Genomic DNA, 24,825 nt, shown 5'->3' on the forward strand with positions numbered 1-24,825 from the left:
TAGCGCTTTATAAACTGAGTACAATGAGAGAGTGCAATGAATTCATTTCACAACGAATAAGTCCGACCTTAGTCAGTTGACTTAACCACAAAGTACAAACAATAGTCGTCTATAATCTATTATCTGTAGCATAAACGCCATTTTGTAATTTTGAGCATGTTGATCCGCTTGCAAAAATGATTTTCTTTTTACGTTTATGTAGTTTTTGTGAAGTTATTCTGTAATATTAGAAAGGCATAAGATAGATTTACCAAAATGGATTTGCCAGAAGTGAAAGCGTTCAATGCGGAGGTATTATTGCGGTGTTGTTTCCTAGTGTATGAAAATGTTCCGTGGCATCGTATCAACGTTATTTTTGTTGCAGTTATCCGGATTGTACGACAACAAACCACCTATATCAAAGGCGAAGATGAGTGCTATCACCAGAGGTGCTATAAAAGCCATAAAGGTCTACAAGCATGTCGTGCACAGTGTGGAAAAGTTTATACAGAAGTGCAAGCCAGAGTACAAAGTGCCTGGTCTTTATGTGATAGATTCTATAGTGCGTCAGTCACGACATCAGTTCGGGCAAGACAAGGATGTGTTCGCTCCGCGCTTTGCGAAGAATATGCAGCAAACGTTCGCTAACTTGTTCAGATGTCCGCCTGAAGATAAGGTTAGTTATGTAAAAAAGTAAAGTTTTAAGGTTATGGTCTGTCCCTCTCTTATCTATGCAACGGGCCCGCTATCGTAACAAGTGGCTGAGCTGCAGCATACTAGAGAATCGACTGTAGGTGGATTATAAAATGAATGATGATTATGAAATGAATTTATCACTACACAAATTATTGTCAACACTACTGTTGTCAAACAATAATGTAAATGATTATTTAAATGATTCTGAAAAGTGTTTTACTAAAAGAAAACTACATTTATGCTAAGTGCTGGTTTATTTATATGTTGCAAATAAGGTTATAGTTGGGCCAATTTTTTAACATAAATGAATATTTTAATTTTATAAGTATGTGATTTTCATAAAAAGCCTTTATGAATGAATCTTCTTCTTTTATATTATAGCTGCCACTGTTTATTTATAGGTGATTTTGCCAATTTCAGTAATAATAGCAGATATAGACCATGTGAATAAAATAAAAAAAAAAAACAGATCGCCATTTTGTCCAGCCTTTATCCTATTAGATTAAAAATAATTAAAGTTAGATAAAAGATTCTGCCTAACACAGCTGTATAAGAACAATAATTTCATTGTTTTCCCTGGTACTCAAAACATTGTTAACATAAGGATAATAAAGAAAAGGTTATTAAAAAAAAAATATTACATGACTCACTTAACTTGATGCTATGTTGAAATAAAATGATTTTGCACATTTTATTGCGGCTTTTGTATTAAAATTTTCTCCCATTTTGAAGACTGCAGCTTTCATTGATTCTATCTTCTATGTGATACATAGGGTAGCTGTAATTTTATAAATGTTTTATACACCTGAATCAAGATATTCATATCTTTGTTCTATTATATATGTTTTAAAAATTATTTAATTTTCTGATCACAATATAATTTGGAATAATATTTTATAATGGCCGTTTTAAAGTAAAAAAAAATAATCTGTTTCACATTTACAAACCACAACAATCTCTTTCAGCCTATCGGCAAAACCAATCTCAATGGATTATTGAAATATAATATTAAAGTTAATTTAAAAAATATATTAAAGTGCAATGAAAATCTGTTGTAATAACATTGAAGGGACTGTGTAATTTAGATACTATGCCTGATAGTTATTATAAATTATTAAATTATATTTCATATAAGTATTTGGCGAGATATAGTTGTTATATCTAATGCGTCATTATTATTGATGTTGTTATAACCCGTTTTTATTATGTCCGTAAATTTCAGAGGAACATAATCCGAGTGCTGAACCTGTGGCAGAAGAACAATGTGTTTAGTCCTCAAGTCATACAGCCGTTGCTGGACATGGCTGACCCCAACCATCCCCTGCATCAGGAGATACAGCAACAGCAGAACAACACTGCCAATGGTAAGCGTTTATACTGAATAACATTTCCTTAGTGTTCCTGAAGCTATTTTCTCTTTTCCGGTGCATTAAAAGTGGCAAACAATGTAAGCACAGTACCATTCTGGTGGGTGGCTCTTAGTATGATACATTTCTGTACAAGTCGAATTAGTATAGCCAGAGCTGTTATAATTTTCCTAGCTAAGAAGTACCATGTAATACTATATAAACCAGACCCTCTGGTTTTTGACATTTAAGAGTCCCCGAGATTGTAAGAGTCCAAAATGATACTGAGCCGTAAAACAATATATATCACTATACCTGACTCGAAAATTGAACTCGATATCTAAGCAAAGCAGTTGCATTATGATTACACTACCAAAGCAATGTCATAAATCATGTAATTATTTGTTATCTATGAGCATGTTATATTATGAATTTTTCAAATGTTATGTGTTTATTTGCAGGGAGCAGTCTAAACATAAGTCACAATACAATGGACGGGAAGTCTTCGCCTGGACCAGCGCCCCTTCACTCACCACACACATCCTCACCCATGGGGGATCAGGTAATATTTTGTGCTATAAAATAGATATATGATGGTTCCATGTTGTGTGGTACCATTTTGCTTTAGAAATTGCAGTACTAGTATAGTATCATATTATAACAGTTCCAGGACCAGCCGTCCGGGCAAGGCATGAAGTTCAACCGTAAGCTACTGAACGACTTTGAGTACGAGAGCGAGGATGACGGGCCGGCAGAGGCGGCAGCGCACTCCTCCACGCACTCCACACACTCCACCCAGTCCGCCCACTCTGCGCAGGCGCCGCCGCAACACCCGCAGCACACGCAACACGCGCCACACAACAATACGCTCGGGCAGCACCCGCCGCAACACAATACCGCGGACGCGCTCGGCAGGTCAGGATACTATTTTTTTTACACTTGAGCGAATGGAAAAGTTTACTCACTACTACACACTATTAAATGTACACATTATTTTAAATGTCATTTTAAATATTTCAATTTAATGTTTGTTTACGTTTCCAGCATACTGACAAACCCCGAGATTATGAGACAACTGCAGAGCTTGCAGGCGCAGATGCAACTCATGACTGGTATGCAGATACCTGTGAGTATGGCACACTGCTACAACATTGTTTCTAACATTTAACATATCAAATCATCGGGAAAAATCCAATACCGCGTAACTGTTATAACATTGGTAAAAAGTCCGTAAGTGGAATTTTTTTTTTTTTAACAATGTATAGTTTAATTTAGTAAGCTTAAATCCGAATTTGGCTCTTATTGCTCACTTACGCGTTATTTACCTGTACTAGTTACGCGGTATCGGATTGTACCCGACAAAGGTATAATATTAAATTATATTTTTAACAGTATTTATATTTCATAAACATCAAACAGTAATCTTACAACAAAATGATATTGTTTCCAGAACCTAATGCCCATGATGACAGACATGCAATTGCAACAAACGCAAAATCAAAACCCATTTTTGGTGAGTTAATGTTTTAAATTTACTTTTGTTCATATTTATTTGTTTTATCTTGTTATCAAATATGACTAATCGGTAAAAGTTAATGATTCATCATTTGCCTTGAACATTCCATCTTGAGTATAAACTTTAGGGCTTACCTCTTCCCGTGTCCTGCTTCACACACATGTACAAATTTAAGGAAAAACTCTTTGTGCTGGCTCGGAAGTAGCATTCATTTTTCTCACGTCACACAATAGTGCCACTTCCCGAGACGAGCGAGACATCCTCACTTTAGGGCTGTAAATAAGTTTGTTCCCATTGATGAAAGAATTCAAAACCAGAGTAGTCACAGAGATCAATACTTTCAATGTGCCTGTTGCACACATACATCTATTTGGAAGAATATTGAGTTATATTGTTGTTCAGGTAGATTATACCATCATTGTTTGCCTTTTTATAGAGCAAATTATCATTGGCGGTAGGATATTTGTATCTGTCTATACAGCGACCTCCATACATAAGGTATAGTACCCGTTATGGTAGCCCATGTAGGTCTGATACGTTTCGGGATCAGCCTGTGCTAATCTAGTTTCAGAAAAACTGGGTATAATTGTGTTGACTGGCCCTCGCCATAACCTCATATCCCATCGATTGACTATTATCATATGATCGATTAGGGGCCGTTCAAGTATTACGTAACGCAATTTTTGAAGATTTTTGACAACCCCCCCCCCCATGTAACGCGCCGTAACGTTTTCCTGTATCCCCTCTCCTCCCCCTCCAAAAGTTATGCAACTCTAAAGTGACATTTTTTTTGTAATATTCACAATTATTTTACACAAAATACCGCAAAGTGGCTAGAATACCTTTATTAATTTTTTTAAATAAAAAAAAAAAAACATTGTTACGTAACACTTTGTATGAGACCCTCCTTCCAACCCTGTAACGCATCGTAACGTTTTACAAGAACCGCCCTACCCCCCCAAATTGCATTACGTAATACTTGAACGGCCCCTTAACCCTCGTTAATCATCTCTTGTTAATGTTTCTCTCACTATCAGGTGGAGTGATCACTATATCATCTGTCAATGTGGTATTCATGACTTGTTTCTTTCCAGACATCACAACCGGAGCAACAGAAGGAGGCCAAAGATGACATAGCCAATGAATCTGACATCGAGTTTGTGGAGACAGGTCCGCAAGTTATAGAAATACCTGACGCTAATGATTCAAGGTGTGTATCTTACATATTTTAAATGTTTTATTTTATTTATTTATTATAGAATGTACACCAGTACATAGCACATGTAGAAGCATATTATAGTATTACTCCCTTATTCAGAAACGTTATTTATCTATGGACAGAGCATTGCTGTGATATAAAGTGATATACACAAGTCTGTTTCTCAGTGCTCACGGCATGGCAGCCTTCGCAGTGCGTAGGCATAAGGACATTGTGATTGGCTAATATTGAGATACAACTTGAATCTAGTTGGCTGTCAGATAAACAAAGCTGAGAAACAGACTTGTTATCACAGCAATGTTCTGTCCATAGATAAATAACGTCTGTCAATAAGGGGTTAGTATATAATAAGTCCGCACGTACAATGGTGTGTCCATTCCCAGGAGCCCGTCGCCGCGCAGCCGGCGCGCGCGCTCGCGCTCCAAGTCGCCGCGCCGCCGCCGCCGCTCGCGCTCGCGCAGCGCGCGCCGCCGCCGCGACCGCGACCGGTCAGTGCACCACCAATACTGTCCTACTCACACGCTTATGAATCACTAACGAAGTTCACAATCAACGATCCCGATCATAATCTTTGATCCGATCCCGAGAATTAATTAAAATAACTCATTTGTAAGCATGTCAAATAAAAATATATTCTAATTGGTAAATTTTCGCAATGGTTCGGTAAAAGCAATTGGAATTACATCATTGATCAGCGAAAATATTATTCATTAACAATATCATTATAGATTTTAATTACATTAATTTATATCAGTACTCCTCCAAAATAAATAGTTGTAATGCTTTAATTTTTAGGTATTTTACAATGTTAATAAACGAATAAATTACTTCGTTCAGGGATAGAGATAAAGACAGAGAAAAGGATAGGGAAAAATCGTACAAAGAGCGAGAAGCGGAAAGAGAAAAACAGAGGGAGCGAGAGAAAAAAGGACTGCCGCCGATCAAGAAAGAAAACTTAAGTGGTAAGTCAAATACTGTAATAAAAGTTCTATGTCGGTGGTATTTGTATCCGCTCAGATGTTGACCATCGTACAGAAAGTGTAAAACTCACTATAGTGCACTTGTAAGTGTTTCACGTTCCGTGATCAGCCTGTCTATATGCTGTTTGAAATAGGACGGCATAATTGTTTCTCATCTAGTAAAAAGTAATCATCTATAGTAACCACTCTATGTAGACCCCATCCCGCTTCCCACCAGATGCAATAGGGTCTCTGCCATGTACATATGAAAAAATAATAATATTGGCTAATTTTAATTCTACAGATGTACATACTGGGTAAAGGAGCCCGTGTCACCTAGTTTTCTCTCAAATAGCTTTGGGTATTTTATTGTTAAGATGATAATTAGTGTTGTCTAACAGTGTGCAGCACGACCCTGTGGGTGGGCCACCTGTCGAAGCTGGCCACGGCGGAGGAGCTGTCGGACCTGTTCGGCGGCGTGGGCGGCGTGGCCAGCATCGACCTCGTGCCGCCGCGCGGCTGCGCCTTCGTGGTCATGGAGCGCCGCCGCGACGCCGCGCGGGCCCTGCGACATCTGCACAAACACAAGCTGCACTCCAAGGTACTGCACCGCAACAGCTACACGTACAGTGACTTAGGCCGTTTCCAATAAGGTCCAATCTTACTCTTCCATCCGAGCCCGGGAATAAACCTTTCACTCGCGTTTCAGGATTAGTCGTATCTATATCTGGTTCCAATAGGCCGGTTATTTTGTAAACATATAAAAATAATATGATTGTTCCATTTATGCCATGGATGGAAAAGCGAATGGAATCGTTTCTTGAAAAATGACGGTATAGACCGTTTTCTAAACTAAAGCATTGATTCCTAAAATGGTCAAAGTGGAACCCTAGGGATGGGTGACTTGGTGGGGGTCTACGTTGGAGTGACCAACAAATGGGGATCCATAATTCGTAAACGGAAGTCCACTAAAATTTATACGGTTTGATCGTAAAATACTAAAATGTTGGCTCGACTCTCGCGTCGCTCGTGTTGATGGTGTTGGGTGTGGTTCGGCAGGAGATAACGGTGGCGTGGGCGCCGGGGCGCGGCGTGAAGGGCCGCGAGTGGAAGGACCACTGGGAGGGCGAGGTGGGCGTGTCGTACCTGCCGTGGGGCGCGCTGCACCAGCGCTGGCTGCTCGGCGCGCTGTCGCTCGACGCGCTCGAGGACGGCGGCGCCGTCGACGAGGACACGCTGCCGCCCTGGCTGCCGCCGCGCGTGAGTACTGCACACTGTACACCTGCTCGTCTACACACCTACACTCCTACACACCCACACACCTACACACCTATACTCCTACACATCTACACACCTGCACACCTATACTCCTACAAATCTACATACCTACACTCTTACACATCTACACACCTACACATCTACACACCTACACAGCTATACTCCTACAAATCTACATACCTACACTCTTACACATCTACACACCTACACATCTACACACCTACACAGCTATACTCCTACAAATCTACATACCTACACTCTTACACATCTACACACCTACACATCTACACACCTACACAGCTATACTCCTACAAATCTACATGCCTACACTCTTACACATCTACACACCTACACATCTACACACCTACACAGCTATACTCCTACAAATCTACATACCTACACTCTTACACATCTACACACCTACACACCTACACACCTACACATCTACACATCTACACATCTACACATCTACACACCTACACAGCTATACTCCTACAAATCTACATACCTACACTCTTACACATCTACACACCTACACATCTACACACCTACACAGCTATACTCCTACAAATCTACATACCTACACTCTTACACATCTACACACCTACACATCTACACACCTACACATCTACACACCTACACACCTACACATCTACACATCTACACATCTACACATCTACACATCTACACATCTACACATCTACACATCTACACATCTACATATCTACACATCTACACATCTACACATCTACACATCTACACATCTACACACCTACACATCTACACACCTACACATCTACACATCTACACATCTACACATCTACACATCTACACATCTACACATCTACACATCTACACATCTTCATATTCTATGCAGCTACTTATGATTCGTCCAAAATAGTTAATTGTTTATTAGTTTAACCGAAACCGACACTTAAATGATATTCATTGTACCAAATAGCATGAGTTTCTTAGTCACTGATATGACTTAATGCCATTCGTAGATCAATTAAATAATTCGACAAGGGATACGCCGCAACTCGCTTGCTGCACGCTCCATGCTATTAGGCTGCTATTATGAGGCGTACAAAACATTTTACTGTTCAGCTAGTGCGCCAGCGACCTTGCATTAAAATTAAAAATGTTGTTACACCCCACACACACCCTTTATGTATTGGCATGAAATTGGCTGTTGTAATAAAATGCACTTTTTATTTTCAAAATTCCAAATTCTTGGTTTAATTTGGAAAGTGAATATTACTAATGTGAAATATCTAGTGACGCTAGTATACAATGTTAAAAACGATTACATTGACAATTTCCGTGATGCGTGTAAGTATTTTTTATTTTATTTTACTTCTTTTTTTTATTCTGTTTATTTTCATTTTAATTTATATTTTTATTTTGTTTTCTTTTTTTAAAAAAATAGCAATTGTCATGCCGACGAACTACCATGACGGACAGCTAGCGACGAAACATCGCGTCTCAACACTTTCTTCACTTAGAAAAATATTTTAATATTAAACTTTTTATTATATAATATATATGTTAGAAAACATGTGTCATGTAGTGTTATTTACCAGTTGTGCGTGATGGAAGGACACGCCAAGATAAGGAAGCTCACTGCGAGGGACGCCAAGCAACAGGACGCTTCTAGAACTCGCCAGAAAACAAGTAAGTGTGGTGTAACTTATATTCCGCCAGCCAAGATTCAATCTCAACCAACTTTGCACACCAATAAACTGATTCAGCGACAACGGACTCAGGACATCGAAATGATGATTAATGGGCAACCAACTTATACAAAAAACCAAAATATTGGCCGCAGACGTATGCCATCGCACTCTAATTTAGAGTTTCTGATAAAAGATTGTGCAGAATGGTTGGCAACAAAATTAGGAGGCTGGGCACCAGGCAAAATGAAAGAGTACCAGACGTACGCGGATTGGCAAGCTTCCTGGGAGTCAGAAAGGCGTCAAAACACAAATGTATCACTGGAATCAATTATGTACGAGCAGCCACCACTCAGAAACCCAGAAACGGAGGTAGAAGCACGCTCATACGTTGAAAACGACAGGACGGAATGTCGTACGTTAAGTTTACGCAGTCTTTCGCCAGAGAGGCCAAGTAACCAGCTATACTATCGCAGGAATAAATATGAATACCCTGATTATCAATCTGGTTTGTTTTGCACCACATGTTGTTCGGACAGACATTTGTATTACAATTGCTATGAGTACAAATCTCGAGAGCGTGGCCGGCCATCAAAAAGCTATGGTTACCAGCGTGAATAATCTATATATCTTCTTCTATACTTATAATAAATCTGTAGAGAGGTCAATTCTGTACTTGAAATATATTTCCAAAATAACTATCAGGGGGTGATTAGGGATCGATACTGATGCCAAAAATGCAATTAGTAAAATTTTTGTCTGTCTGTCTGTCTGTCTGTATAACCGTTATAGAAACAAAAACTACTCGACGGATTTTAACAAAACTTGGTACAATTATTTGTCATACTCCTGTGCTGGTTATAGTATACTTTTCATCACGCTACAATTAATAGGAGCAGAGCAGTGAAGGGAAATGTTGGGAAAACGGGAGAAGTTACTCCATTTTTAAGCTTCCGTCGCGTGTGCTACCTTAATGGTTAAAGCTACACAGAAATCATGTATGACGGAAATGTTCTCCTTAAACTTATGTAAAAATATCCCACGACAGCATATGTCTATCTTTTATGGTTGACTCACAATAACACGTGTAACTCCCGATAGCTTAGCAGTTCGAAGCTTTCTCATTATATTTGTCTACTCTTACGTTTATAACACTCTCAGTCATCCCTAATTAAAAAAGTTAACATTATTAAATATTCCATAAAAAAGAATCATAGAAATCGGTATAGAAACACCAAAGTTATACATGATATGCTAATAATAAGCCATCACGCGTGAATACTGAATCCCATCATCAGACCCTGACCGGACAATCGGACCACCTGCATACCACCATACATTAAAAAAAATCCCGACAAATTGAGCACCTCCTCCATTTTTGAAGTCCGAAATCCACGCGGGCGAAGCTGCGAGCGGAAGCTAGTATAACATAAATGGTTATCAAAGTTTGAAGATGCGAGTTATGAGGTTTTGAGGTTGAAGGGGAATAATCAATTCAAGGTCCGAATTTATAGTGACTCTTCACTTATAAATAACTATAAACCGGTAAGTTTATTACAACAGTCAAATTATATAAAGGTTGTTGCAAAAATGAGGGTTCATTTAAATCGTAAATAGGAATGATATAAATTATCATTACCATGAAACCTGTTAACCACTTAGTATGTGATTAATTAGACCACTAAATTAATATATTTATAATTTTTTATAAATTTAAACTATCAGTTAATTACACACATAAACAAATCATCACAATTTCGTTAAATTTCGAATATAATTTTGGCTAAACGTTTCTCTTAGACCTAATCAAATGAGCGCCCAGACTTTTCTTAATGAAAAGGTCCCGTAATAGTTTGAATAAACTTATTATACTTAATAATAACATGAATTAATTCATCTCATTGTTCTTGAACTAGTTATCGCAATGATTACTGCGTTATATAGATAGTTAAAGTTAATTTAATCAGTAAATTATAAGGCTTCAATGATATTGTAAGGTAGAAGTGGTAATAATAATCGTATATTAATAATAAGACAGTATTTTTGAAGTTTTGGAAGTATATTTTTCATTTATAATACCAAATATTTTTTTTATGATAATAGCCTTTGAAAAAATATATTATTTTTATTTGAAAATTATAAATTCTTATTTTTGCAAAAGCCTTAAGGCAGGCTCGGGTAAATTTAAGTTAATATGCAATGTCCTAGGTATACACTAAATAATGCGGAGAAATAATTACCGACCATATTTTATATTTAAGGTAGATAACTAGTTTAATAAGTGAATTGATTATTATTTAAATTTGTACATGCATAGCTATGTATTCTTATTTAGTTATTAATCCTTTATGTACTACCTGTGTAACCATGTCATGCATATCTTTATGATAATAACAACTAGAAATGACGTAACAGTGATAATCTTAATTTAACTAACAAATTATAGTATAAATGCTAGTACAATAATTACAAGATATGCTCGGACGGGCCATCTAATATGATCTTTGTGCTTGCGTATGGTATTAAGAATATATTATAGATAATTGGTGTGATAAAACATAAGTGAACATAATACTTGAACGGCCCCTTATGAGAACGGTATCAAAATAAATATATATTGAGTGAACAACATCCCTCCAGATTGAATAAAGTAAAAACTTACTAACAATATCAGTTTTACTCGGCAAAACACACAAATTGACGTTATGTAATTTGAAAATTACATAGATTATTAATAAGTTTAATATAAATTTTCATAATATTGTAAACATAATTACTGTGTTAAATAAATGTGAAAGCAAAGGGCGTTTTATTTGCCCCTTTTAATATGTTTAATTGAAAATTGCAATTATCACAATTTCAGATAATGCCGGTCGCTTTGTTGCTTCGAAACACACCCTTTTATTCGTAAACGATTATATACCAGTATTGCGGGCCTTGCTAATAAATATTTTTTAATCAGTATTTTACCGAATATAGTTTTGTCATTATGACAAATTGGTTATTTTATATAAGAAATAAAGAGATAATTCTAATTACAAGCATTTATGTATGTTGTGTCTCTCGACATTCTCATACTGCATACCATTTATATTGTAAAATGAAGGTGACAAAACATATTAGTACTATAAGTTTATGAAAAAAGGGTATAATTGAAATGAAATCTAGTTGCAGATAAGCAATAATCTATCTGTCATTCACAGTCTTTAATACTTACTTTCCTTTTTTAAATCTTCAAGTCTTGTTTTTTATTGTCAATGATTAATAATGTGTTATTTAAAGACGGTGTGTCCCTATTAACTATAATTACTTTCATAACATTCAGCCAAATAATAGTAATCAAAGCATGCTTGTATCTGCTATACAACCGATGTGTATGTGTGAATGTGTCTATGATGTGTTGGCGGCGTGGTATGAAATGCTACAATTAAAACCACTGCTTACAAGATTCTGTATTTGTTAATGAAATGCAAATAATTTTAAGCAAATGTCTGATTTTGCAACTTGACTGTTGTTGCTGATTACGTATGCATTACTACCACTTTTTTTCTTCAATATAGAGGCAGGAAATTGCCTTCTCATGTCCTAAACAGTATCGTTTTCAAATACAGACTTATTCATTTGTTTGAATTTACTGTAGCGAAGTACCACGCTTTTTACCTGGCAGCTCTATAGTAACACAGGAGTCAGAAAAAAAACAAAAAAGGTAAACAAACACTTGTGTTCAAAGATTTGTTTGAACATGCAAATCATGTAGGTCGGCGCTTTTTATATTATTTTCGATGAGTGTATTTTATTTTAAATACTGTTTATTTTTTATATTTTTATACATTTATAAAGCGCTCTACAAAAATAAAAAATGTTGACAATGTAGTTTTGTGGTAGGTTGCTTGTTATTGTCTGAATCGGCGATATATGCTAGGGTTGCCAACTTTTATACATTAATATGTACCAAAACACAATTATTAAATAAAATATACACTTATTTATGTCTATAAAGACATGGGCTAAACATAAATATAGTTGTCAACCCTAATAGCTTAACACATTATAAAGCACTTGTTGTAGCTTTATAGGTATGTAGATGAATTACAATTATGTCCGCGTGCTTGATTGTTCGTTATTCCGTATGTTCAATGGCTTTCTCTCGACTATGCAATAATAATAACTTTTATATTGTATATCTGATTCACAAATAATAACAGTTTTACAGTGATCAGTATTGGATACACATGCCTATTGCCTAGACTGTAATTTATTTTTATAATAGTGGTAAACAGCTATATTGTTATTCCGTTAGTTACGCATAATATTGTTAAAAGTAGGCCTTTACGAAATCTTAAACAATTAATAAAATTAAACAATAATAAATCACGACGACTTTGGTGCCATGTTTTTGAAATTATGTTAGGTTTAACCAGGCTTATAGTTCTTTGTTTAAGTTGCTGCCACTGGTGGTAAATAGTATGCAAGTATAAGTAAAAAAAGTACAGAAATAAATTTTATATAAACATAGTATATTTCAATTTTACACGTTACCTAGGGAGAGAAATTAATTAGTTTTTCCTTTTTTTACATGTAAATTGTCAAAAAAGATTATTTTTAAAAGTGCCTTTTTTAAAAATTAAATTCTCGGAAATACAATATATCACAATATATTAAAATTGGTGAGACATTTGGTTAAATAAAAATTTTTGCCTCAGAAAATATTTGTAGTACTATTAAAAAAAAAATTTAGAATTTAAAAAAAAAACCTGCTTCATTTTAAATCTTAGCATCGCCATTTTAAATATGAATTTTGCTCATTTCATTGAATGCTTTGATTATAATTTTATTGAAACTGATTCCTCATATACGGGCCAGTCACACTATTTTCAAAAAAAAAAATCTGATAAAAGTATGGTCTTAGACTTGGCTTCAGTAACCAAATCTTTTATAATATTTGATCCCACTGCTGACTCCATTTGGGTAGAAATTACATTAACGATTTTAAATGTAAAAAGTTACAAAATGTGCGTTAAGCGAATTCTTATTTTGTATGTCATGAAACATATGCGAATAAAAATTATTGCTTTTTTATGATTTTTTCTACTATTTCAGGTTGTCATATCATTAAGAAAAGATATTTTATCTCATCTTCCTAGACAAAGTTACCCTTAATAAGTGTAAGAGTCATTAACGAGCCTAGAGAATTTAATTACTAAGTACTATTCTCAAAATAGACACTAATTTAAAAGTTACCATAAATATCTCTTTCTCCTTAGCTAAGGACGGTAAACCAGTTGTACATTTTAGTTGTTATATATAGTAAGTAGGGTCAGTTGAAGTACTTGTTTAAGAATAGTATTCACAGTTCGATTTGCGACCCGAATATAAGTACAGAGTGGATTTTTACCGCTCTAGGTAATAGAAAACTTTCTTAGAAGACTTCATAATTCTTGAAGAAATTAATTAGAATGTGAATTAACAGATTTTGAAAAAATTTACTCTCGGCAAGGAAATCGACAATTTATAAGACGCGATGCGGTTTGTCGATTGAATGTTCGATAATATGCATTATATTTATGTATTAATGATTTTGGTCATGTAGAAGTATGCGCAACAAGCATTCACAAAACATGTTTTTTTTTTATTTAGCATGTTATTGATAAGTATTTAAAAACACATTGTCGATGGTTACTTTTTTTTTGTGTAAAAAGTGCAAAGCAATGCATTACCTTGTAGATTAATTGGTAAAAATGTTTAGTTTTATGTTGTTATAATCAGTTAAGCTTATATATATATACTATATGACGTATAATTAAGTAGCATTTTTTACACAGATATTGCCGAAAAGCATGATGGAGATCCCGTTGTTGTCGGGCATGCCGCCGGTGTCGGGGCCCGGCATGTTGCCCGCCATGCCGCCGGGCGCGCTGGCCACGATGCCGCACAGCGCTCTGCCGGCCATGCCGCCCGGCACCATGGCCACTCTACCTCCAGGTATGTCATGTTTTTATATATTTTAACTAAACTTTAAATTTTATTTCCAAATATATTTTCATGTGTGAGCGTGGTGAGTGTCATATTTGTTTTTTGACATATTTATAAATATATACTTGTGAATAATTTCATATTATAAGTCCAACCTGTACGCCCCCCCCCCCTCCCTCCATAGTTATGTAACTCTAAAGTGACATTTTTTTTTGTAATATTTACAATTTTTTTATACAAAATACCGGAAAGTCACTAAAATACCTTTGTTATTGTTTAAAAAAAAAAAATGTTACATAACGCTTTGTACGAGACCCCCCTCCCGCCCCTGTAACGCAGCGTATCGTTTTACAAGACCACCCCCCCTTCCCCCCAAATTGCGTTACGTAATAATTGAACTGCCCCTAACACATATGTTTATCAGAGTTTTTTTTGGATGTTTTTGAGTAAGTGCATCATGGTGTGTGTTGTACAGGCGTGGCGGGCGTGGCGGGCGTGGTGCCGACGAGCGTGGCGGGCGCGGGCGGCGCGGGCGCGGCGCTGTCGAGCGCGCTGGGCGCCGCGCCCGCCGTGTCCGTCGCCGTGCCGAGACTGCCGCCGCCGGGGTGAGGACACCGCACATCGTCATTACCATGATTACTAAATGTTATCAGTGCCATAACTACCCTTTTATGCGCTGGAGCGAACATAACAGCGACTATGCATGACCCAAAACTTCGCCCTGGTCTGGTCATCTTTGCGCTCCTCCAGGGTCAGCGCCTTGCGACTGGTCGTCGCTGGCAGCCTTCCAGTTACGGCACTGAATGAAACATGTACCCCTTGCAATGCATCCTCTTATAAGCTAACCAACTAATTCATAATTCACTTGACATTTATATTCTACTAGCGACGCGCCCTGCCTCCGCACGGGTGCAATGCTGACTATTTAATGAATGTTATTATTATACATATAAACCTTCCTCTTGAATCACTCTATATATTAAAAAAAAGCGCATCAAAATCCGTTGCGTAGTTTTAAAGATTTAAGTCCACATAGGGACAGAGAAAGCGACTTTGTTTTATACTATGTAGTAATGTTTATAATACAAAAATATAAGACTGAGGATCTATTTGTTTAGGATGACGGCGGCACTACCACCGGGCTTGGCTGCAGGTTTACCACCAGGCATCAGACCGCCTAGCTTACCAGCAGGTGTTCCAGGTAATAATTTATAGACATTTTAATCATTCATTTTACTTGAAAACACCAAGCTAGTATTTGAATATGAATCATATTCACAACAGAATTAAATTTTAGCTCTTCATCTTTTGGCTACAATAATGAAGAATGTGATATTTCCAGATATTTATTTTAATACCAGAAAAATATATTAATAATACATATTTTTTGTGGTAGGATTTAAACCCGTGTGCGTTTCCATGTTCCCAATTTTTTATTTCTTTTTATAAAAATATTGTAGTCATTACAATACGCTGAAATTTTTATCATTAGGTTTAGTCAAATTGTGGCCTATATTCATTACAATTTATCTATTATAGTAATATGGTTCTATGTTGTATTTATAGGTATGGTAGGCGGATTCCTAGTGGGTATGGGCGGGCTGGTGGGGGGCGTGCTGCCTCTACACGCGCACACGCAGCACGCCGCACACGCACAGCTGCTGTCGCATGCACACCACGTGCCTGTACGTACACATCTTATTTATTATGCTCTATATAGCAACGCAGGGTAGTTTTGCTAATTAATGTTTTGTAGTAGCCAGTACGGCCAATAATTAGTCTTATTATGCAGTTGTATAAAATCGTTTTTTTTTTTATTGAGATACCAAAGTGATTATTTTGAACTGATGGTAAGTGGAATGGCGTCGAGATAGGGTATCGATTGTGAGACGATGATCCCTCGGCATTTTACACAATATTATCACCTCTTCGAAACCTGATATTAATAAATTTGGTTTTATAAATGCAGTTAATTATATGAATGTATATCTGTAACAGCCGCAGCACGCGGCTGAGCCGGCGCAGGCGAGTCAGGCGGCGAGCGCGGCGCCGGTGCCGCCGGGCGCGGGGCCGGGCGCGGGCTCCGGCGCGGCGGCGGGCGCGCTGGCGGGCGCCGACGACGCCATGGAGCTCGACAACGACGACGCGCCGCCGCCGCCCGCGCTGCTGCCCGACCAGGTACACGCGCTACACTCATCACTACACTCACAACACGATCAGTAAACAATTGTCGAGAAACAACGTTAAATAATCAGAAACTTTTATTTATTTTCATCGAGTAATGTCTGGTCGCTTTCGAACACTTCTGACAGTATTGTTAATTCTAATATTATATCTGCCTCAACCCAGATGGCGTATGGTTTTAAATAAAAATTATCATATTGCACAGTTAATTTTTGTTAAATTATTATATACTCCGAATGTCCTTGAGTGGTATTTTGCACAATCATTTTTTTCCAGTCGTATCAACTTACTCTATATTTCAATAGATTCAAGCTCTTCTATCAAAGCCTCCGCCAAACTTCAACTCTGCCGAGCCGCCGCCCGGTTTCAACGCGTCGGAACCACCCCCATTCAATGCGCAAGCGCAGTCCGAGGACAAGGAAGACGATAGAAAGAATGATCGCGACCGAGACAGACGGGATCGCGATCGGGACAGGGACAGGCGTGACCGGGATAGGAGAGATCGAGATAGGAGGGACAGAGATCGAGGAAGAGATAGAGATCGGTGAGTGGAAATTATTTTAAATTTTAAATTTAATATCATGTGGATCGGATTTGTCGCCTAATTAAAAACACATATGCTCAGAGCGTAGTGCAGCGGCTGCCATAAACTGCTATAATAATAATTATAATTATTAAAATATAAACAAATGTACAAAAATTACCATAATTTTTTTTTTATTAAAAAATAATTTATTTATCTACAGGGAACGAGATGACAGGAGAGATCGCGACAGAGACCGCGGCCGCGAGAGACGGGACAGAGATCGCGACCGGGACAGGGATAGAGAACGATTCGGATCTAGGGAAAATAATCGGTTAGTATTGTATATTTATGAATCTGTCACACTGCTATTAGTACAATAGTCATATTATCTTGATTTATTTATGAAAAAATTTATGGTTTTTTTTGGGCGTTTTTAATAAACAATCCCGATTGCATTTTTTGGTCCTCAGCCAAAATGGACCAATCAGATTAGAGTTTTTTTGACACTTACAAATGTCTTATTGTGATTGGTTATTCTCGGGATCGGATAGAAGATTAAGATCGGGATCGCTTATCAAATCGGCCGTAAAACAATCTAGATGCTCCGTATGTTGAAATGGAACCAAAACCAGGTTATTTTTTCTAAAACTACGTTATCATTTCATAGTAACAAACATAACACCTTCCACAGGGAAATATCGCGCGATAAATCGCCACGCAACACTGCCAACGTCGACAACGAGAAATCCCTTCAAGAGAGGCTGTGGGAGATGGCGAACGGCAAGCCCAACCCGCAGGGAGACAAGCACGAGGAGTTCCCTGAGGAGAGGGACCAGCAGCGGGATGATACGAGAGAGAGACCCCCGCCGCTGATAGACCGCATGCCGATGAGGCACGACGGCCCTCCACCTGCAGGCTTGGATGGTGGTGAGTGGTGATATCTAAATACATGTGTTAGTGAAGTAGGTTTTAGTTCAGTGCTGAAGTAGTAGTATACTAATTGGTCTAGCGGTAGCAAAATTTTACGGGTTCCAGTGGACCTTCTTTTTGAGGTTTCGCCGAGAAAATGCATTACAAATACCGCCCAGCTATCACCGGAGGTTATTTTAAGGTCACCGTGCCTACCAATACTGCCAATAATAATAATACAATATCTGCTTACATTGATAGGCGAAGTTAAGCCAACGTTTTGGTACTTTACTATTAGTACCGATATATTTTCGTGGTTCCCTGCCTACGAATTGCGGTCCCCCATTTTTTAGTCAGGCCAATGTAGATCCCCGTCAAGTCTACCATGGACCCCTGGGGGTTCACCTGGACCACTTTGAGATTCAGTGCTCTAGGGTTAACATAATATAGCCACTGATATATTTTATAATATAATATCAGCCCTGTATTATATACTGTCCCGCTGTTGGGCACGGGCCTCCTCTACTACTGAGAGGGATTAGGCCTTAGTCCACCACGCTGGCCCAGTGTGGATTTGGTAGATTTCACACACCCTCGAAAATTCCTATAGAGAATTTCTCAGGAATGCAGGTTTCGTCACGATGTTTTCCTTCACTGTTAAAGCAAGCGATAATTCACAAAGATATACACACATATTTTTTTAGAAAAGTTATAAATGTCTTTGGGATTTGAACCTGCGGACATTCGTCTCGGCAGTCCGTTCCACGACCAACCAACTAGGCTATGGCCGCTATATTTTATAATTAATAAATTGGCACAGTGCAGTGTGTGGTGGAAATTATTAATTTCCACCCATGCATCCTCCTCCTCGCGTCGTTATCCTCATTGCTGGGGGTCATGATCCCTTGAACATGGAGTAATCTTTGTTTTAATTAAGTTGCGTATGCAATACATAATATAATTGTATATATTTTATAACGGCCCCTGGAACACCAGATAAGATTTACCTGGCATCGACTACACTTTTCGTGAATGTTAGTTTACTAAAACTTTATTCGAAAAAACATATCGAGTTATTTGATATTGGAATTTGTGTCATATGAAGCGATGAGTGTGGTATTTTAACATTAGATTGGCCTTGTTTATTATGTAACTTTATGTAGGTGTGAAGCTTTTATATAGGAAGGCTAATAATATAATTTAATTTTATAATGAGGAAAGAAAATTCAAATTCTTTCAAACTTTAAAAAAAAATTAAAGTGTTTTTAAAGCAAATTTTAAAAGATCAAATTTAAATATGAGATCCAGTACAACAGTTAAAATATCGAAACAAGAGTGTTGCTGACTAATGCGCTAAATTTAAAAATTCGAATAATTTTTAAATTGCAGTATCTTTACTTATCTGAAGAGTTTATTTGTTTGTTTAATCTCAGAAACCACTATTTCGAACTGAAAAAACATTTTAGCGTTATATAGCGCACTTATCGAGGAAGGCTATAGGTTATAGGCTATATCAGTGTTGCTACTTTGTCCACGATCGCAAGTGACGTGTGGACGGTGTACTAGAGCGGGCTGCGTGTGGTTTCCAGAAGGCGAGGCGGCAGGCGGCGCGGGCGCGGTGGGCTGGACGCAGCTGCCGCCGCCGCGACACCCGCCGCCGCACATGGCGCCGCACTTCCGCGCCGGTGAGTCACGCCACTACACACTACACACTACACACTGATGTTTGGAATCTAATACGCATTTTGTCGGGAACAGTACGTTACTGTGGTACTAACACTGGTAAATATCGCGTAAACTATAAAAACAGCTGCGGTTGGTGCATAAAATACAAGCTTTAATTATTATTTCTTTTCATTTAGTTTTTATTATCTGCTGAAAATTTTGGTATTAGACTGTTACTCGGTCTTAACCAATGCTAGTTGCGCAGTCTTGTACTATCTCCGACAATTTGGTTCCTATTGCAATAACATTAACACTGTTACAAAAGAAAAATCTAAAGGATAAATAATGAATATGGGAGTTTGTAATTTGCACTGTTATGACAAATAAAATCTGACAGCACTATTGTTTGGAATGCGTTTTTTTGCATGCTTTTTGATTTGTAGTTGCAAGATTTTATAATTCGATATTATTTAAAATATTACTGAATAGAAAGACCTATCAAACATTTCATTGTAGAATAAAAGAAGTGTATGTAAACATAATGATGATACACACAGATCAATTGAAGAAATCGATAAACGGAATAAAATAGTTTGAGACCCTACGAATAACATAGATTACTTTCTATCCCGGAAAAATATATAGTGGGACTTTTATCCCGGAAAACTCTTTTACGCGGGCGACGTCGCGCACAAAACTAGAAAATTATAATTTGTATGATCAATGAAACAATATAATATTTGTAATATTATTACTGATAGTAGGTTTGTTGTATGCGAGGGTCTGTCTGGGTAGGACCACTGGAATGTCTATTCCTACTGTCGAACAACAGTGAGCATACATTGTCGTGTTGCGGTTTGAAATACTTTATAACCAACGTAATTACTGGGAATTGTGAGACTTAACATCTTATGTCTCGCACACAGTGGAGTGCCACGCAGTGCTTACTAATTAGAAGTATGATGTTGCTATCGCTTACGATCGGCAAAAATCATTCGACTGCAAAAATGCGACAAATATTTTTATCTTGGATATGGCTAGTTTAGATCTAACCAAGTACCTAAATGTGAACTATGTTTTCATTATTAGATGTTGTGTTTGTTTTTTAACATGCATGTTTTATAACAAGTAACATGAAATTATAGATATATTACAGAAAGTTGGTGTTATTGCATGTTTCGATACATTTTAACTTATTATTTTCAACATCATAAATATGATTTTCATTTGATTTATTTATTATCAAATAATTAATATCTAAACATCTTATGTTAATCACGAATACGCTAGTTTTCCAATATTTTAAATTTATTTTTATTATGAATTAGTCTTAATTGAATGAAGTCCTCGTTGAATTGAAACTACAGACTATTTCCATTTACAGAATTGAGAATGAGAGGGCCGCCAAGGCAAGCGATGGCAGGTACGACCAAAATTAACAACAATGGTCTCATTGCCCTCGTTGTGTGTTATACACTGTGTCTTACCCTCTAATCCCTTCGTTTTCAGGGCCGTGGATGGACGGGCCGGGGCCGGGACCAGGGCCTGGGCCAGTACCGGCATCGTTTGGACCTAGATTCAACGGCATGGGACCGCCCTTCAACCGGCCGCCGTTTGAGAGGCCGCCATTCGAAGGCGGACCCTTGTTCGAAGGACCGCCGAGGTTCGAGCGACCACCGTTCAACAGAATGCCATTTGAAATGAATCGCCCGCCGTTTGACGGACCGAGGCCGCCATTTGATGGGCCAAGACCGCAATTTGATGGGCCCAGACCGCCATTCGATGGACCTCGACCGCCATTTGATGGACCTAGACCTCATTTCGACGGACCGAGACCTCCGTTTGATGGACCCCGACCCTTCGACGGCCCACCGTTCGACGGTGACCGGCCATTCGATGGCCCGCCACGATATGACGGCCCACCAGAATACTACGATAGAAATAACAGGAGATTCGACGACAGGGAGCAGTATAATGACAGAGGGTGGAACGCTGACCGAGATAGAGATCGAGACTGGGACCGGAGAAACGACTGGGAGGATAGGAGGAGAGATAGGAGACCCAGAGAGCACGACGATAGATTTAGGGACAGAAATGATCGCAGGAGAAACTTTGATGACAGGTCTGGAGAGAGATCAGGTGGAGATAGACCGGGTGGTGATCGATCTAGTGGCGATAGACCAAGTGCAGATAGGGCGAGCGGGGATAGACCCGGTGGCGACAGACCAGTTGGTGATAGACCAGGTGCTGACAGACCAGGTGGTGACAGACCCGGTAGTGATAGACCAGGTGTTGACAGACCAGGTGGAGAAAGAACAAGCGGAGACAGAAGGTCTGCTGGCCCTTCAGCTAGGGAGGAACGCAATCCGAGGCGAGACAAAGACAGGAAATCGAGGTGGGGCGCCGCTGACGAGGCGGTACAGATACAACAGGAGAACGTGCCTGAAAAAGCGAACAATGAGAGTGCAGAGAACAAAGAAATTGCCATGGAAATCGAACAAAAAGTCAATGACAATGCCGACGCTGGTCGTGACGAACAAACTACGGCCGCACCAGAGAGTAAAGAGGCCGCCGAAGAGCCAAAAGAATCTGCAGAAATATCGCGACCTACTGAAGCGAAGGAACCATTCGTTGATGAACCAGAACAGAAAGAGCGAGAGAGTCATGCACCACAGGAGTACGAATCAGCCCCACAGGAGGTCGAATCAGCGCAACAGGAGTTTGTACCTACATCTCGGGAGAACGAACCAACTGAAGCTCCTGCAGCCAACGACCCCCCACCCGACTTGTATGACGCTCACGAAGCGATAGACACGAGTTTTTCACAACCAACGCCAGCTGAAGAAGTATACTCAAAACCTGTCGAAAAAGAATCGACATCGGATACACCAGCTGAAAACGCGGATATATTCAGTCAGGAGCCGATGGAGAAGACGGAACCAGTGCCAGAAAAGGAAGGTACCGAAACAACGAGTACAGAAGAAATGAAAGAAGGGGCAGCTTGACACCGGAGGAGGTGGAAAGTTGGGTATTTCCAGTGGAAATGATTCGGGTGACGCGAGCCGGCCCTCCGCTTCGGGAGAGACGCGACCGCGCCGATACAACGCCAAAGATTTTATTTTATACACAAAACAATAATGAAATATACGAGTGCCTTATTGGTTACCGATGTGGTGTTTTGTTTTGCCGCCGGCACGCTCCAGAGAAGAGGAACTAGCCTTGGCACTCAAGTGGAGTGACCCGGGCCAGGTACGGTTGCTAACTGATATGCATTATAACGCGCGTCTAGAACAATTGCACTAGTTCACCGTTGCAACATGATCGCGTTAAATTTCCCGTCTTTATCGACGATTTCTATTCTAATGTCTCTCGTAAATGCCATGTTGCAACACTTTGCCTATATTTAATTGCACGATTGTACTCGGCGGGCGTCACTTTTGTTTATTTAAAAATGTCGAAATGGATACGTTTAATTAAATTAATTTCGTTTTTAACTTTTACAACGTAAATAATACTTAGTAACAATTATTTTTGACCTTGTTACCATTTCGACATAATATATCGCTAGCAATGTGTGCAAAATGCCTCGACGGCGGCCGTGTCACCCGAATCGCTGGAAATACGCTGGGAAATCTACCAACAACACGATGTGAAGACTCATCGGCTCCTGATACTATATGCGGATAATTCACGTGTCCCATGTACGACATTTTTGTTTAATTTTTTTTTCAATAACGTCATGTCTCGAATTGTATGGATTTGCGATTTCTTTCATTGCAATACTAATTATGAAATTAACGTTCTTGCGTCTGCCAAGTCTTTGTGTTTAAAAGAAAAAACAATTTTAATAGCAAAATACAAAAGTTGTAGAGTTAATTTTTGTGTGACATATCATAACTATTTATAATTTTATTGCGTGTATTTATTGGTTATTTTAAACGATGACAATATGGTCCCCTTGGGTTCCTTTGTCGCTTCTAAATACATGTAATAATTTGTCAGAATGATTAATTAAAGTTGTCGCTTTATAGTGTGGGACTCGCTCCAAGTAACACTATTACGTCTATGCACATTTTTAACTAAAAATCTTATAGAATATTACGATTGAATTGCAATTGACATGTCTTAATCTTTGGTGAAGGTAGAAAAGGGATTGTGAAATGAATAAATTTATATGATAGATAATAAAATTTATTTTATAAACATATGGGGATTATAGATTTAGCTTTCATCATCACGACTCATGTTAGTAAGCCTAGGGCACAGCGCATGATGCGCTGCCATATTGTATAATCGTAATTTCGTGTAACATATTTTTATAACTAGCGGGCGTCGAAATAATCGGTATATATCTACTCAATCAATAAATAAATTAGTATAATCTGTAGATAAGCAATATATGATATAAATGCATGCTTCAATGTTTGTCATATTTTATGCTTGAATAAAATAATTTAAATAAAGTACCAGGAATGTTTGATTACAACAGGCGCAGTTTAGCGATGGTGGAAGTTCGCCGCGAAGAAATTTTGCACACATTGTTTGGCCATGTGTTTTTGTTTTAATTTCAGCCACAACCGAGCACATATAGGTGGACAGTCGTCTGCTTTCGCGCCCAGCCGACGAGTATAGCTACTGTCCTGTTTAATAAATATATTATGCATCTATGTTCAATGTTTCAAGAAATATAGTTCAAAACGTAAATTTTATTGATTTTCGCCCCTGTAGTGTATTTCTTTTTTTTTATGAAAATAGGCGTAATAATATTTGAATAACCATATGGTTCAGTACCCTGATACAGAATTCATGAAAAAAATTATAATTTATGAAATTAATTTATATTAGCATACTAAAAACGGACACAAGTAAAACATTCATTTTACTATTGAATTAGTGTGCGCG

General features: G+C 38.2%; 1 protein-coding gene across 3 annotated transcripts; it reads left to right on the plus strand.

Annotated features, from left to right (window-relative positions):
* The first annotated feature begins 114 nt into the window (after positions 1 to 114).
* On the plus strand, positions 115 to 24,389 carry LOC115441420 (SR-related and CTD-associated factor 4). 3 transcript variants are annotated; one of them, XM_037440325.1, is made up of 23 exons: positions 115 to 291; positions 365 to 655; positions 1,898 to 2,039; positions 2,483 to 2,583; positions 2,686 to 2,936; positions 3,066 to 3,147; positions 3,472 to 3,534; positions 4,632 to 4,747; positions 5,140 to 5,244; positions 5,594 to 5,718; positions 6,117 to 6,316; positions 6,775 to 6,975; positions 14,489 to 14,648; positions 15,115 to 15,244; positions 15,758 to 15,840; positions 16,206 to 16,324; positions 16,638 to 16,817; positions 17,129 to 17,367; positions 17,570 to 17,680; positions 18,041 to 18,276; positions 19,848 to 19,943; positions 21,308 to 21,346; positions 21,433 to 24,389. In XM_037440325.1, exons 1-23 carry the CDS (start codon positions 256 to 258, stop codon positions 22,926 to 22,928), a joined length of 4,602 nt encoding a protein of 1,533 aa, XP_037296222.1. In that variant the 5' UTR covers positions 115 to 255; the 3' UTR covers positions 22,929 to 24,389. The 3 variants fall into 3 exon arrangements, with proteins under 3 accessions (XP_037296222.1, XP_037296223.1, XP_037296224.1); XM_037440326.1 differs by having other exon boundaries at positions 19,851 to 19,943; XM_037440327.1 differs by lacking the exon at positions 21,308 to 21,346.
* Positions 24,390 to 24,825: the final 436 nt, after the last annotated feature.

Source organism: Manduca sexta, chromosome 19, assembly GCF_014839805.1.
Source record: "Manduca sexta isolate Smith_Timp_Sample1 chromosome 19, JHU_Msex_v1.0, whole genome shotgun sequence".
In the NCBI taxonomy this organism is placed as follows: Eukaryota; Metazoa; Arthropoda; class Insecta; order Lepidoptera; family Sphingidae; genus Manduca; species Manduca sexta.